This window comes from Phasianus colchicus, chromosome 1 (assembly GCF_987193195.1).
Source record: "Phasianus colchicus chromosome 1, bPhaCol1.hap1.1, whole genome shotgun sequence".
NCBI lineage: Eukaryota > Metazoa > Chordata > Aves > Galliformes > Phasianidae > Phasianus > Phasianus colchicus.
The window spans coordinates 172,090,045-172,106,563 of NC_143436.1; the positions used below are offsets into that span (position 1 = coordinate 172,090,045).

At 38.4% G+C, this 16,519-nt stretch overlaps 1 protein-coding gene across 1 annotated transcript in view; it reads right to left on the reverse strand.

Annotated features, from left to right (window-relative positions):
* Positions 1-13,844, reverse strand: part of COG6 (component of oligomeric golgi complex 6) — a 50,184-nt gene extending 36,340 nt beyond the window's left edge. The window contains exons 1-4 of the mRNA XM_031615598.2: positions 13,673-13,844; positions 12,801-12,944; positions 11,956-12,027; positions 11,148-11,206 (exon numbers count right to left, since the gene is read on the reverse strand). Coding sequence (XP_031471458.2) covers positions 11,148-11,206; positions 11,956-12,027; positions 12,801-12,944; positions 13,673-13,783 — 386 coding nt within the window. The 5' untranslated portion in view covers positions 13,784-13,844. The remainder of the gene's footprint in view (positions 1-11,147; positions 11,207-11,955; positions 12,028-12,800; positions 12,945-13,672) is intronic.
* Between the last annotated feature and the right edge of the window lie 2,675 nt (positions 13,845-16,519).

Here is a 16,519-nt window from a genome sequence, read left to right on the forward strand (position 1 = left end):
TGTTCCACCACATACCTTACAACCATAAAAGGACTCAAATCTAGTTTTATTCCATAGAAAGAGTTTGGAATTCCAGTACCAACAGAAAAACTGCTTAAACTGTGGTTAGAGCACATAGCATTCCATGAAATAGGCATTTTTTTCTAGACATCGAGAAGACACTGAATTAGTTATCTGTAGAAGAACAGGGCTCAGTTATTACTTTAAGACCATTTCAGCTTCCAGTGTAATTACTGCAAGATAAATACACTGCTATTATAGAGTGGTAAGGCAGACAAATACACTTCTAAAACTGACTGCTGTAATTAAATTTCCTTGCAAGATTAAAGCTTGAAAATTAAGTTCTTACTTATTTGCTACTTCTGTGTTACCCAGCTCTGGTGTCTGGCCTGCACTCAGCTGAAAAAGCACAGAAAACAGGCATCTCTGCTGCAGACTTAGATAACCTTCCTACCCTGCAGCTCCACAAACTCTTTTAGAGGTCAGATGAAACATTTCGCAGTTGTCAGTACTTCAGCATACTAAACAGCGAGGAGGACAGGAATATGAAATCCCAAACTGTTTAATGGTGAGATTTATTAAATTTGAGGTGAATAATTAAAAAAAAAGAAAAAAGAAAAAAAAATCCTGGTATTCCTGAAGTCACACAGAAAAAAAATGTAAACAAAATAGAAAACCAAAACCTCACATGCTTTAATACCACACCTTTAAATGACGTTAGGTTTCACATGGGTCCTACACAGATGTGACTGTTACAACTTTACACTGGCAGCTCCACAATGTTTAAAAGTCCTACATGCTTAGGACTTTGCTACCAAAATTGAAAATCAGGCACGGACACTTCAAGTTTCATCAAATGATGGTGCTTTTAGCAACACATTCCTCTTCCACACTATTGTGATGAGGAATTCTAATCCATCAATGTCACCACCAATGCATTTGATTGAAATAACCACCAGTGTAATTCAGTGAATTACTTTTATTTAATTGCTCTCCTCTCTCATGACAGAAACCTCTATTTTATATTTAACTACAAAGCTAAGTAGACTTACATTAGACACTCTCTCCTGTAGGGAAGACAAGGAAGGTAGGAAGGAAGCTGGAGAAAACAAATGCAAGATCTTCTTTGGTTTTATCTAAAGAAATGCTATCTCCCATAAACACAGGAACAAATGAGATGTAAAGACACTTCTTTATTCTTAAAACCTGTGTACTGTCTGATCATAAAGAAATTTTAATTGCCCTTACAAAAGATTCCCATTTACTATTCTTCCTCATCTTCAGATTTTTTGAATGCTGTTTTTATAGTATCTTTCAGCAGTAGCCTGCATACCTTTATCAAACTGAGAAATGGTGAAGTCTGATTTCAAGAAATGCAGTAGAGCAGACATACCATACTTTTTCACTTTACTTTGAAGATTTGTTGGAATTAAGGTTGTAGACTTTCAAAGAATAAGGCACAGAGAAAGGAACTATACAAAAAACCATATCTATTAGTCAGCTCTGGGATTCTGTGCCCCATTTACTTATATGGTTATGAAAATAAACAATTAGCAATCACAGACGACTTCACTACTAAATCACTAACCTTCTGTAAGTCCTCACTCTACACAGCCCTCCTACTTTTTTTTTTTTTTTCCTGCAACAAAGAGCAATTTTCCATCAAAAATCATGCTTTTAAGCTGTTTTCATCTGTAGCTGTCTTTGGATAAGACCTGCTATAATTGCTCACTGGCCCACTCTGTACCCTTGCAATAATTTACGCACATAAAAGACTCAAAGAATAGAATCATAGAATGGTTTGGGTTGGAAGGGACCTTTAAGACAATCTAGTTCCAACCCCCTGCTATAGGCAGGGACACCTCCCTCTAGACCAGGTTGCTCAAAGCCACATCCAGACTGGTCTTTAATGCCTCCAAGGAGGGGACATCCACAGTCTCTCTGGGCAACCTGCTCCAGCGTCTCACCACCCTCACAGTAAAAAAGTTCTTCCTAACATCTAGTCTAAATCTACCCTCTTCCAGTTTAAAAACATTTCCCCTCGTCCTGTCACTGCATGTCCTTATAGAAAGTCCTCCAGCTTTCCTGTAGGTCCCCTTCAGTCAATATATTAAATACCAACACAACGTAACATAAAACAACTGCCTCAAGGTGGCAGCAGTGTTTAATCTATCCAACTCAAGATAGCCAGAGTGGTAAAAGCTTCTCTCCTAAATCTAAAAGCATGTCTTCGACTTTTAATACAGCTATTTCATTTGGGCTCTGTAGGAAGGATATGAGATTTAAACAAGCAAATCAAGTCCAGTTTCAAAAAACAGATTACCAGGTTAATAAGCTTTGATTATCCATCTGTGTGAGGAAGAGATCCTATTTTCTAGAAGATGACTGATCAAAATGAAGCAAGAAAAGCTGGAGTAAGGCTAATTTGCACATAGCTCACAGCAGTCAGCACCTGCATAGACACAGACATTTCAAGATGCACAGCCCTTCCTGCCAACCTCATCATTTCTAAGCTATGTTCTGAGGAAGCACAGTATAGCAGATGGGAAGGAAAAACTGTGCTGGTTACTCAGAGGAGGTTCTTTTTTTTTTTTTCCCCTTTACCAATGTTATGCTTGAAAACAACAAAACTAACAGATCATGGGAATACAGAACTGATGCAAAGCAGGAAAGCACCAAGCACTGGTAGAATTTTGAGCTTGGATAGGGGACAGGACTCCAACAAAGAGCAATTTCCCCAGTTTTAATCGTTACCACGGAGACAGAATTCTTTTGCAAGAGAACTCAAAAGGGCTGGGAAAACTATGCACTTCATGCACTTTTCACTTGAACTAAATACAAATGCACACTGTTTGTTAGGATTATCACCTAGACAGCTGAAAAAAAGGAGGTGAAGGAGAAACAGACTTCTCCAAAATTTAATTCTATCTCGCCACCACGTATACCATAAAAATCTGCTAGTCCCCTTTATTAGGAAGGGTCAAAGCACAACTTTCCAAAAGCACTTTCAGTTCACACTACTGAGGATTCAATATTCTCATTTTTAAAGCCTCAAGGAGAAACATTTATAGTCATTTTAACTCAAGAAACAACCATCTTCAATGGATATCTATAAATGCTCCTCACTGGGAACTGGAGAAGTTATTTTTCTGTTATGGCTTTTGCAGAAGGCAAATTTAAAAGATAATTTAACAAAACATTTGTATACAGTATATAAATACTGTAAAAAAAAAAAAAAAAACTTTTACAAACAAGTACCACCTGCAAAAAAAAAAAAACAAACCACAAACAAACATTTGTAGAAGAAATTTTTATACTATATTTTGGCTGTCATAGAATCACAGAACTGCTTGGGTTGAAAAGGACCACAATGATCATCTTGTTTCAACCCCCCTGCTATGTGCAGGGTCACCAACCACCAGACCAGGCTGCCCAGAGCCACATCCAGCCTGGCCTTGAATGCCTCCAGGGATGGGGCATCCACAACCTCCTTGGGCAACCTGTTCCAGTGCATCACCATCCTCTGGGTGAAAAATTTCCTCCTGATATCTAACCTAAACCTCCCCTATCTCAGTTTAAAATCATTCCCCCTTGTCCTATCACTATCCACCTTCGTAAGCAGCTGTTCCCCTCCTGTTTATACGCTCCCTTCAAGTACTGGAAGGCCACAATGAGGTCTCCCTGGAACCTTCTCTTTTCCAAGCTAAAAAACATGTCAAACACACATCTTTTTTAAAAAAAGAGAACACAAACATTATGAGAAGGTATTTGGTGACCAATTCCACCAAAGAATTCAATTATTTCATTTTCTGCTACAGTTAAAAAAACAAAAAAAAAGGAAAGGTAAGGAAAAAAAAAGTGAATTGCCTAACATATTCCCAAGATAAAGGAAAATAACATCATGATTACAGAAAGCTTTTGTGAGACCTCATCTGGAAAACATCATTATCCTGACCACCTGTGTTCAAGAACAATGGACTCCCATCAGACCTGAGCCAGTGGGATGACCACGGGAATGATGAACTTTTTCTTATGACAGGAGGCTTAACGATGCTCCACCTATGAATTAGGTTGGAAATTAAGAAAAGGCTTTTAATCGGAAAGAACAAGCTTTTGAGGTAAGCAGCAGGTACAAAACACAAAAAATAATTAAGTGCTTCTATGCTGAATTACTGACAAGTTTATGCAAGTCATTATGTAAATGAGATTTGACAGCAGAAAAGTGGACTTGAACTTTGGTTCCTCTCATTTGAAGTTCTTATCTGAAGAGAGCAATCCTGTAATGCAATAGCTGTGCTACGTGATACACTTCACTCCAAAAACAAACAGATAAAAAAAAAAAACAGGCTAATTCAGAAGTTCAGCAACAGAAGATACTAATTGCACTGAAACAATTCAAACCTTGTCAAAAGGACAGATTACTAAACACTAGAATGAAAAAGTTTACAAGCCGTAAATGCATTCACAGCAGAATCACAGAATGGTTTGGATTGGAAGAGACCTCATCTAGTTCCAATCCCCTGCTATAGGCAGGGACACCTCCCTTTAGACCAGGTTGCTCAAAGCCACATCCAGCCTGGCTTTGAATGCTTCCAGGGAGGGAGCATCCACAGCCTCTCTGGGCAACCTGTTCCAGTGTCTCACCACCCTCACAGTAAAGAATTTCTTCCCAATATCTATTCAGTATGTATCTACTGAGTAATACCATAAAGTTTCTGTGGACATCACCTTTATTTACAGAATAGTCTGGATAAGATTTTTACATGCAGGACTTCCAAGTAGTCATTTAATCTATATGCTTACTAGGGAAATCAGTGTTTAGCAATGGTTAAGATGTCCCTGTGGACAGATATTAGGTTAAAAAGAAGCATGCTTCCAGTAGATGGATTATTTTGCATTTTGTAGGGGTTAAGAGAGCTGATACTGTTGCATTAAACAGACTGACATCTCAGTATATCTTTTACATAATCTGACTCAAAGACATTCAAAATTGGACTCCTTGGTGTAGTTTTCAAATCTGTCATCAAATTCTAAAATGTAGCTAAAGACATTAAAAAAATATACTGCTCCCTGTATTGACTTGGAATAAGATCAGAGCTTAGTAAGGAGTGCTAAATTAGATATTAGAAAAATAACAAAGAACCAAAATCAATTTCCAGAGAAGACCATGAGCTCTCTGTTCTTCGATGTGCTGATTAGACAAGCATCAGACAGAAATGCTATCATATGATAATGCACTTCTAAGTTATGTGTCTCAATCTGTGAGTCCGTGCTCCACTCCACACTGATCAAGAGAACGTCATGCTTCATGACAATACAGGGTTGCCAGGTAGAAGAATAAAGCTTTTTCTTTCCCTTTGCTGTTCATGGCTAGAATGTGACAAATTATGGCTGCTTCTTTTTTTTTTTTTTTTTTCAGATCCATTACTGCTGCTTTGATTCCTGTGTTATGGCCTATTACCTATGCTTTACTGTGGCAAAAATCAGGAACGAAAAAATCAGCCTCACAATTTCAAAAACGCTCAGCCCCCAGAATTGTAATTCAGTTCAGGCAATCATTGTTTTTTTCTCATGAAGTATTTTCACAGGAATAAACATAATTACAAGTTCCCGAAGGTCAGGACATGAAATACATCTCATTAACACGAGCCACCAGATCACCAGTTTTCTCAGCAGATGCTGATGCAAGCATACCTCTCTAACCTGCTACAAATACTGCTGAGCTTCCTGAATCATTTCCAAACTGACTGATGAAAAAATTGTTTCTGAAAACAGGAAAGAGAAGAAAATGGAGAAATACCACCAAAAGATGAGCATGAAAGATCTGTGCTACAGCAGATGTTCCCTGAGAAACATTTTTCCTAAGACTTTTGACCTTGTATTGAGCACTATGCTGACACTCAAATCATTCACCGAACTCCAAGAGCTGTGGTTGTTGAATTTAAATGAAGAGCATGTCTCAGTGTCATTCAATTAAAACAAACTGAAGCAAAAAAGAATTAAACTCAGTTACAGCAAGAAAACTGATGAGTCATGGAATGTTCTTTACCAAAAAAAAAAATCACACGCCAAGGAGCAACATCCTTTTCCTGTTGTCCATTAGAAAAGGGAATATAAAATCCCACACATCTTAAGCAGCAGCATACATTAGGCATAAAAAGCCTAATGCAACCTGAAAGCAATATTAGAGTGCTGAAGTAAATGTACAGAAATCTACTGAAGATATTGAAATGGATTTTTAGCAATTCACAGAAACTGTCTAAATTAACTACCTCAGTTCTTTATTAACAAAGTTTGTTACGAAATACAACAGAACAAACATTCTATTTAACAGTCTATATTACAAAGCATCCATAAATCAATCTTATTTTACAGATGGATGGGATAAATTGTTTGTACTGCATTATTTAACATGATGAGGTCCTATCAAGTTACTTTAAGTCTCAATTTTTAAGAACAGCAGAAAAAAGAAAGCAACAATTTTTACACTAAGCAAATTGCATCACTTAAATAATAACATCAAAGACAACTGCTCTGCTTTTAACATACAGTACAGCTATTATTAACTTGTCTTCACAGGGAAAGGAAATTCAGAACAAGCAACATAAATGACCAAAAAATAAATAAATTTCAACAACACTGGCATATTACCAAATATAAGAATGCAATGTGATTAACAGGAGATATTTCCTTCCCATAATTTAAGTGATATAATCTAGTCAGCATTTATGCCAAATCAAGACTAAAGCTCACAGACTAAATTACGAGAAAAGCAATGCTGAAAAGTAACAATTTGAGAGGCAAAAGTTTTAGCTGAAATCTGAGACAAACCTTACTTTCTTCCTCAATTATATGACCTAGGGTCTTAACCACATGTTTTGCCAACATAGGAAGGGCCCAAACAGCTCATTACCTACAGGATACTGCAGGTGTACTGTTCTATCTTCAAATCACAAATCTGAGAGACTAGAACACTGATGAGTTCAGGTAAGAAGCTTAGAAGCATGAAAATTATCCTGGAATACATCTAGCAATAGCAATAAAACAGTGCAAACAATAAAAAGTGAGCATAATAAATCAATCCCTATACAGAACCACTGACACAGATACAGCCACCTCTGCAATTATGCAGTAGAGAAAAAACACCTGGCAAGAATGGAAGCACAACAAGTGCTCTGACTTACAATGTTCATGCTCAAACTCAAACTTCTGTGGCTACTTTGCACCTTCAGAAAATATTATTCTTCATGCTGATCTTAGGGAAAGTAAGTCAAACCAAACCACCAACAACACCAAAACACATTATGCAGGCTCAAGGGGAGCATGCCACACGGGGAAAAAAAACAAACAACTTTGCAGCTTAGGAAAATAGTTCACTTACTATTTCAATGCTTACTTTCGATATTTGGTTTGTATACCTAGAGGAATGAATGTCCTCGGTTGAAAAGACTTAACTCTCCCTGATTTGCAGTGTTAGTTCTGTTCTCTAATTGCAGTTTGATGTAAACAAATGCCTTTGGACAAAATTTACTTCTCACAAGGCATGAAGAACACTTACAAAAGGCAGAGGTTCCACTTGTCATTCACTGAAAACAATTAAAACTACAGGAAGATGAGATATATATATTTTTTTTTTATCAAGGCCAGAGTTAACAGTCACTGCACACACAACTTTGTTCTTAGAAAGCAAAGGGAAGTGATTAAGAAGTGGACTTCTAACTCAATATTTGCCTAAGATAACTAACTTGTTAATTTCATCAGATTATGAGAGTAAAGATATCAGCTCATTTTCAGTCAGAGACCAAAATTAGGTGTTTTTAAAAAGGTAAATCCCCAGCAACCTTAAATGCATGAAATATATCTGGAAGTTTACTGTCTCCCTTCAGTTTAAGAACACTGAAAGAAATCAAAAAACAAACACTTCCAACCTAGGAGGAGACAGGCTGCTGAAATAAATCAGATGAAAGCCAGCCATCATGGAAGGTATTATTTTTTCTATCAATCCTGTACAGGATAATTTTTGAAGTTATTAAATATAAAATGGCTAAAAAGATAAAAAGAGATCAGGGCTTAACATAGAACTCAGTGAGAAGGGCCGGGTCAAAATAATTTTCCTCAAGGACATTGTAAAGAACTGGTTCAGCAAAATGATAGAAAGTCTTACCTCTGCTGTTACGAAACGTTCATTAACTACCAGTGGGAAAAACAAGAACATAACTAACGTGAAAAAGAACATAATTATTTCTACATAATTAATTTTATTTTTCAGGGCAATGTTTCAAAACATTTCTTTCTCCAGCACTCATTTTAAGAGCTTAAAAAAAGTAAATCACAAATACGGTGGCACGTAAAATTCAATTTGGTTCTGAAAAAAAATACTTAATGTTAAAATTAAAAACTACAGAGAAAAATCTACTATATTATATCTATTTTAATAGAAATTCTCATTATCCTAAATGTTCAAGGAACTTCAAAGAAACTCATGCTTTCCTGTGGAAAGCTTATTACAAAACAGTTGGTAGGACCACAGATTAGAAAGAGAAATTTGGGCCTGATGAAATCTGCAGATGCATTCTGTAACTTTCACAGCAAGGTAAGAGATCTCTTCATTACTCTAGTTTCTCTCTAAAAAAAATTATCCTCAGCAATTATTGCTGTCTTCTGAACTGACCGTTCCCTGCTTCAGACTCTTGTTTCAGCTGTCCTGGTTTTGAACGGACCCAGCTTTCATCTTCTCTGCATTTCAATCAGCATTTTAGGACAAACCCCAGAAGAAGCAGTGAGTACTACCTGTACTCTTTTTTGGCTAAGTAATGTCACTTATTAATCCAAAGGAATTAATGTAATGTATATTTGGCTGTCTGTAAGCAAGATTTCAGCTTCTCAAGAAACCCCTAACAGCTGACAGCAGAGATCTCTTCCCGTGCCTGATTCAAACCAAAGTAGTGCATACAAGTAGACAATCACTGAATGCATCAAAAGATTACTCAAATGAACCACATAAAACAAAACAGCCTTTGCAGCTTGACAAAATAAATAAATTATTTTATCTAAATTTTAGCCAGGAAAAACAGCTAACCTTGTTAATAAATGGCACTATGAGTCTTCCATAGCCATAACTGTAGAAGATGACAAATACTGTTTGGATTCTGATGGTGAGTACTTCATGTTATACTTATAAAATACCCTTTTAAAAGATTATTTTTCCTATGTGTGCACTCTTTAGTCATGGAGTGAAGACAGGCTGCTTCCCAACATTCTTCTTCTCCTTATGCTTGAAGAATATTCTGTGTTCTCGAGGTAAATTTGCAGAAAGTCTTTTAAGTTAACTACTGTTTAAGGAATATACTGTACAACTAATGATGAACGCCCTGTGTAATCTCCTTTAATGACTTTAAGACCAATCAGACATATTGCATTTGAAATTGGTCTTGGTGTCCCTCCATTCTGCTTCAGTACAGGGAACCAAAACAGCTTTCCTGTTCTTGAGACAAGACAAAAATATATGACTGCTTCTCTGCCTTACTGCTTCACGTGCTCACCCCCAAAGTAACACATTTTCTAAGCACTGACTTCTGCTCATTTACTTAAACTCCGACTTTGCTAAATCCTTCATTTTATATCAACCATTTCAAGAAGGTACTGTTCATTCAACATGAAAGTATGTACAGGTTATACTCCAATCTCACATTCAATCAGACTCTCACAGGGCATAATCCTCTTCCTACTGAAGTCCACAATATGAACCCACTAATTTTGAAAGTGCACCCAGAGCTACACAGTAGCTCATAATTTCTACTAGGAATGTATCACTGGAAATAACTGTTTTTAATCTCCAGAGAGCTATTTGTAATCTTCAGAAGAAAGTTCATAAAGCGAAGAGATTCATTCTTCTAAACTGACAAAGGCTAAAGCTGTAAAACCAGATGCCTTAGTCACAGAAACATTAAAAATTACACCAAACTGTCATAGGCTATTATTACCTTCTTCCTATTAATAAAAATACTGAAAAGAGCAAAATACAAATCTTCTCTTCCACAAAGAGGCTGGAGAACTAAGGGAAAAATGGCCTACGTTAGGTTCATTAAACAGTACTTATATATTTCACAGTTATCTTCAAAGATGGCAAAGTAGGTCAAATTCAACTTTTCTTCTTACATCCAATCCCTGAACAGCAGAGTGATCTCCAGTGGGTATGGAGCATTAACACCACCACAGAGCCTGTGGAACTAATGCCAGGCTTAGTGCTGAAATACTTTGGTAAGGTTTTACCAGTACAGGAATCAGCCCAACGTCACAAATCCCACTTCCCTCCACCCTTACTCCCTTTCCTCTTAACATCTAAACCTAGACTGTCCTTCCTTTAAAGATGAATATTATGTCACAATAATAAACTAAAATAATGGCCAACAACTTCCCTATCCTTATGTATTGGTAGGGTGAAGGAATTCATTTAAAATATAGAAATAGGCATTGTTGTTCACTTGTCTTTTGTGTAAAAAACAAAAAAAAATTTCACTGCAACATGAGAAAGCCCTTATTTCAAAGCAAATTAAAAAAAAAAGATACTTCAATCCATTTGCATCAAATTTCTATATGTCTCTGAATTACACACAAAATACCAGTCAGACATAGTCATTGGCATTACACTACTGGAACACTAAACAAGAAAAAAAAAAAACAACTTCAAACACAATTGAAAAACAAGCTTGCATACATTAACTGACATCAAAAGATATAGTCCAAATGCTCAAAATGCAAAAATAAACATTGAAGTTGAATGAATTTTGATCTTATGTAGGTCCATTATCTGTTATAGAATTATTTAACTTACATTAGCAATTGACACTAGGCAAAGCAAAGCCATACTGAGCACACAGTACCACTACAACTCTTTCCTCTACAAGGTCCATCTTTATGACAACAAGCATTAACGTGTTCTCACCTCTGTATCCTCTAGTAAAAAACTTGAGTTCTATATTTTTATTCAAATTGAACTATGAACACAGACAGTGATAAAAACGAGAAGTATAGATGCAAAAAAAGCAAAGTCACTAAACAAAAATAGAAGTGGCAGAACCAGATCTAAAATAAAATTACATCTGCACTGTCAAGTCTTCAAGAAATAAGTAAGATGGCATACGTACTTTTCTGCTTGGAGCTTTGTGGTTTTTACTATCAAATCCTGGGTTTGTTCTTTTGCTGCCTAAAATTAGAATCAAGTATATGAGGAATACAAACATTAAAAATGTAGTACGCAACTTCTAAAACAAATAATACTTTCAAACCTTTCTGAATAAATATTTTAAAGAGCATAGACTCTTCAATAAAAAAAGCTAATAACATTTATTAACTCTCCAAAATTTCAGGTATGAAAAAAAACAACTTCATCTGTATATATTTTTATTATTATATACACTCATATTTGCACACTGTTCTGTGGTTTAGATTGCAGAAGCTTCCTAAGAGACAATGTTATGAAACAAAAACAGTAGAATCAAAATGGCACACTTGATTTTTCTCACTCTTTGATTACAAGATAATTTCTAACAAGTATGTTTTAGGTATATACATGAACGTGTTACTCATATTTAGTGTGCAAGGCTGAATAAATTTAAATTTTATACAATAATACACAAAATAGTTAATGCTTTAATCTTTAATACATCCACTCCAACAAACTATTTTTTCTCAAACTATTTTTTCTCCTCTCAAACACAAAAGAAATTGATCTTCTCAGAAGTATATTGTTATGTTCCAGATGTTAAGTTCTAAGAAAGTAAAATAATTTCCTCAATGCATTTTCTAAAGTAAAAAAGAAATACCTGAATACTGCATAATACATAATACTCGTATACCAGTGTCATTGTTAATCTTCTAAAATAAGTATTTATACTTTGAAAGAAAACAGTTACAACCTAAAAGTAAAAGGAAGCACATCTCTTCATATATTACCTTCAAACGACTGGACATATCTTCACAGCAGCTGCTCATCGCTTGAACATCTTCATTTATACTCTCAAGCTCCTAAATAAGTTCAAATAACAGAAACAAAGCAGGAATGTCATACCCAGGGCTATTTTCATCCCACCAAAATGAGATTCCTCCGTTAGTAGGCACATGCAGATCACACATTGAGTACTATGTCTAGTTCAGGTCAATACAACTCAGAACTGATGTGAGGGCTGCAAATTTGATCAAAGGGCAGAAGAATCTGTCCTTTCAGGAATAACTGAAGGCATTTGGTCTGTTCATTCTGGAGAAAAGAATCACAAGATTGGAAATGACCTATAAGATCATCTAGTCCAACTGTCTTCACATTACCACTGCTACCACAAGCACTAAACCAAATCTCGTGGCTCCTCATCCAGACGCCTCTTGAACACTGCCAGGGACGGCGACTCCACCACCTCCCTGGGCAGCCATTCCAGTGCCTGACCACTCTCTGAGAGAAAAAGTTCTTCCTTATGTCTAACCTAAATCTCTTCTGGTACATCTCGTGGCCATTTCTTCTGTTCGTTGCCTGGGAGAAGAGGCCAAACCCCTCTTCACCACAACCTCCCTTCAGGAAGTTGTAAAGTGCAATGAGGTCTCCTCTGAGCCTCCTCTTCTCCAGACTAAACAATCCCAGCTCCCTCAGCCATTCCTAACAAGTTTTTTGAGTCTTATGAAACAATCTCCCCAGGGTCATGGCAGAATCCCCATCACTGAAAGTTTTCAAAATGCAATTGGACAGGGTTTTTTTTACATTATGCAGCTCTATTTGGGCAAGATAACTACACAAACTGTAAAGCTGCTACCTCTTTAACTTGCTTGAATATGTGGACAAATTCTTCATTGATGGCCAAGCTCCGACGCTCGATGTCTCCACGCAAGTTCCTTCGGGTGCGCAGACTGTTTTCAACAAAAAACGTCGAGAGAGCCTTGAGTGCTTCCAGCATCTCCTAAAAAGCGAAAACAAAACAAAAACAACAACCCACAACCTTTAACTGGAGAGAAAGCTACAAAGAAGCACGTCACATAGGCTGCAACCAACTCAAATTCGGGGCTTTGGAGAAAACATTCGCGTACTGCTGGAATACAGGTTGGATATCAGGAAAAAAATCATTCTCTGAAAGAGAAAGAGCAGCGAGGCGGGAGCACAGGCTGCACAGGGAGGTGGTGGAGTCACCGTCCCTGGAGGTGTAGATGGGCTCTGAGGGACGCGGTCAGTGGGCACGGTGGGATGGGTTGGTGGTCGGACTGATGAGCTTTGTGGTCTTTCCTAACCTTAATGACTCTATCATTCTATCGTTCTTTTTGGTTTTAGAGAAAAACAAGCAAACAAAGAAACACTGCAAGCTTTAGATCAGTCAGTAGATAATTAAAATAATCACGAGCATTTCCTTTAACGTAATACGCGACTCTGTTTACTTTTATTATAGCTTTAATCATAAAAATCGGTTAAAGCACGTCTCATTCACAGCTACGAAGCAGTTAAATCAGGTAAAGCTCTGGAAGCGCCCTGACAGCGGAGCTGTGAGCCTTCGCAGGGCTGCATCGGAACGAGCCGCTTCCAAGCCTCTCTCCGCACACAGCGCTCCGAGCGCCCGCCCGGCGCTGCGCAGCGACGCGGGGAGCGGCACCTCGGCCGGTTCTGCCCCGCGGGCCCCGGCCCCGCCGCCCGCCCCACCTTGTCGTTGTCCAGCCGCGTCTCCAAGATCTTGTTGAGCTTGCGGGACAGCGGGTTGATGCCCGGGCCCGTCGGGACGACTGCCGGAGGCGGCGGAACGGTGTCCGCCATGGCTGCCCGCCTGCCTGCGTGTTGCTGAACGGCTCCCGCGGAAACACGCTCCCCGGGCTTTGGTTCCGTGCGTATTTGTGCCGACACAGAGCCCTACGTTAGCTGTGAAGAAAGCGTCTGCAATTAACTCCACGCTAAAGCTGAGGGCTGTGGAGCGAACGCTCTGAAAGGCTGTCGAGGAGCTTTAGAATTTTAATCTTTAAAAAGCAGTCCAGGTGGAGGCTGGTGACAAGCGGGGTCTCACAGGGGTCTGACTTGGGTCTGGTACATCGATGATGACACCGAGTGCTTCGTGTCAGGAATTTGCTTAAAACTTAAAGATGTAAAACAGCCCGCACTGACAGCTGCATGCCATCACAGATTGAGCAGTTATATTTAAGCACGTACAGAAAAATCTGTTACTGGAAAGATCCCATCCCAACCGTACATTGGATACTGCCACCAGATTGAGCCTACAGAACGGAGGGGAGTCAACTGTTTGAAAGGGTAGATAACAGCAGGACGAGGGGAAATGGTTTTAAGTTGAGGGAGGGGAGATTCAGGTTGGACGTCAGAGGGAAGTTCTTTACAGAGAGAGTGGTGAGGTGCTGGAACAGGCTGCCCAGAGAGGCTGTGGATGCCCCATCCCTGGAGGTGTTCAAGGCCAGATTGGATGGGGCTCTGGGCAGCCTGGTCTAGCATTAAATGAGGAGGTTGGTGGCCCTGCGTGTGGCAGAGGGGTTGGAGATTCATGATCGTTGAGGTCCCTTCCAACCCTGGCCATTCTGTGATTCTGTGATTGAACAAAGATTCAAACAGTATGAATCTGTGTTATGTATTGAGACAGTGAAGACACACCTTGAAATCAAAAGGACTTGAACTTCTTGAATAGGATGGTGAGATGCTGGCACAGCTGCCCAGAGAAGCTGTGGGTGCCCCATCTCTGAAAGCACTCAAGGCCAGGTTGGATGGGGCCCTGGGAAGCCTGAGCTTGGGTGGTACTGCCCATGGCAGGGGATGGGCTTTGATGTCCCTTCTAACCCAATCTATTCTGTGATTCTCTGACTCTATGTGAACCACAAGTTTCAGATTAGTCAAAGTCATTATCAAGTCTCACCCAGCAAGTTATACCCCAGACATATAAGGAGCCACACAGGTTTTCCTCTGGCATTTGGTGCATGTGTTATCTTTTGAAGCATCCAGTTTTTGCTTTCCAGTGCTCCATGATGGAAGCATATTTTTCCAAGAATTCCTTTCATGAGCTGGAATGCTTCTAGCTAAGGCAATAACCCATAGGATTTTGAAAAAGCATGTGTTTATATGTGCTTGTGTTCCCCAGGGAAGATGAGAACTATTATTATTATTATTATTATTATTATTATTATTATTATTATTAGTTTACTCTTTTAGGAATATTAAATGCAACTACAATAAAGAAAAAAAGAAAAATGAAAACCTTACTTTTTCTAAAATTGATAATACTTGCAGGCTGGCATTTTCTTTGTAAAAAATATTTTAAAACAAAAAACATGAGGTCACCGTCTAAAACTCAGTTGCTGTGACATGGTTTCTAAGTGTCACAAATTTTTCACGTGGCTTTCTTGATAATTTCCCTGCCCATCAGCAAACATTTTCCTGTTAAGTCAACTGGATGAATACAGTGGGACAAAAAGACTGGGAATCTGTGATCTGTAACTGCCAGAAGGTGCTTTGATTTCATCTATCAGTGCCTGTGTACCAACTGAAGACAGTTTGTAAAGTGTGTGTAAGTTACTCAAGCATAAGTTATCTTACCAAAGCTAGACATAGCAACCAGACTACAGGTGGCAGCAAATAAATGTTTGGTACACAGTGTTTTCTGTTGATTTGCTTATTTCAATTCTTTATTATGGTAACAGTCTTCACAGAACACCCATCTGGTGCACTACAGATAGGAGCACAGTTTATTCTGTGGAACAACTGTGGAATGCCACCTGGTATTTAAGTAACCCAAGCTAATACTGCAAACGTATCTTCAAACACATTGAGTTATATGGTTTTTTGAAGAGAAAGACAAGAGTTTTCTGTAGTAAGTAAGGAAAAAGCAACAACAACAACAAAACAATGGATGCATAGTTTGGCTGACAACAAAACAAGGATGTGACTGGAGCTAGTGCCCTGTGGCAAAAGATATGTGAGATAGAACATGGCATAAAGAGAATGTTTCCTTAAAGAGTTGTCATGATAAGCAAATGAGTGTGAGAAAGGAAGATATTTTTTGTGATGAAGGAAGAAGAGAACATAAAAACCACTGAGAACATAAAAAAACCCAACACTGAAAGAAGAGTAATAGAAGAGATTGAGGAATCTTTGAAGGCAGGAGAGAAGGAGGAAGAAAGTGGGAAAAGGAAGAAAGGAAGGGAGGAAGGAGGGGAAGAAGGCAAGTAGGGAAGAAGGAAGGAAGGAAAATAGGGAGGAAGAAGGGATGAAAAGAATATTGGCAATGCTACTATTATATGCAGTTTGTAAGCCCTGATGCTTTCAGATGTATCAAGGAAGAGCATTTGCAGGAAGTTGGCCTTAGTAACTTGCCTCTCAGCTTCTCCATCCCTGGTGAAGTGAGAGCATCCCTCTGTGTCACAGTCACCAATGAAGATTCATGTAATTGTAGAATGGTTTGGTTTGGAAGAGACTCCAAAGATCACCTAGATCCAACCCCCTGTCATGGACAGGGACACCTTCCACTAGTCCAGTTTGCTTGCAAGAAGATTGGTTAAG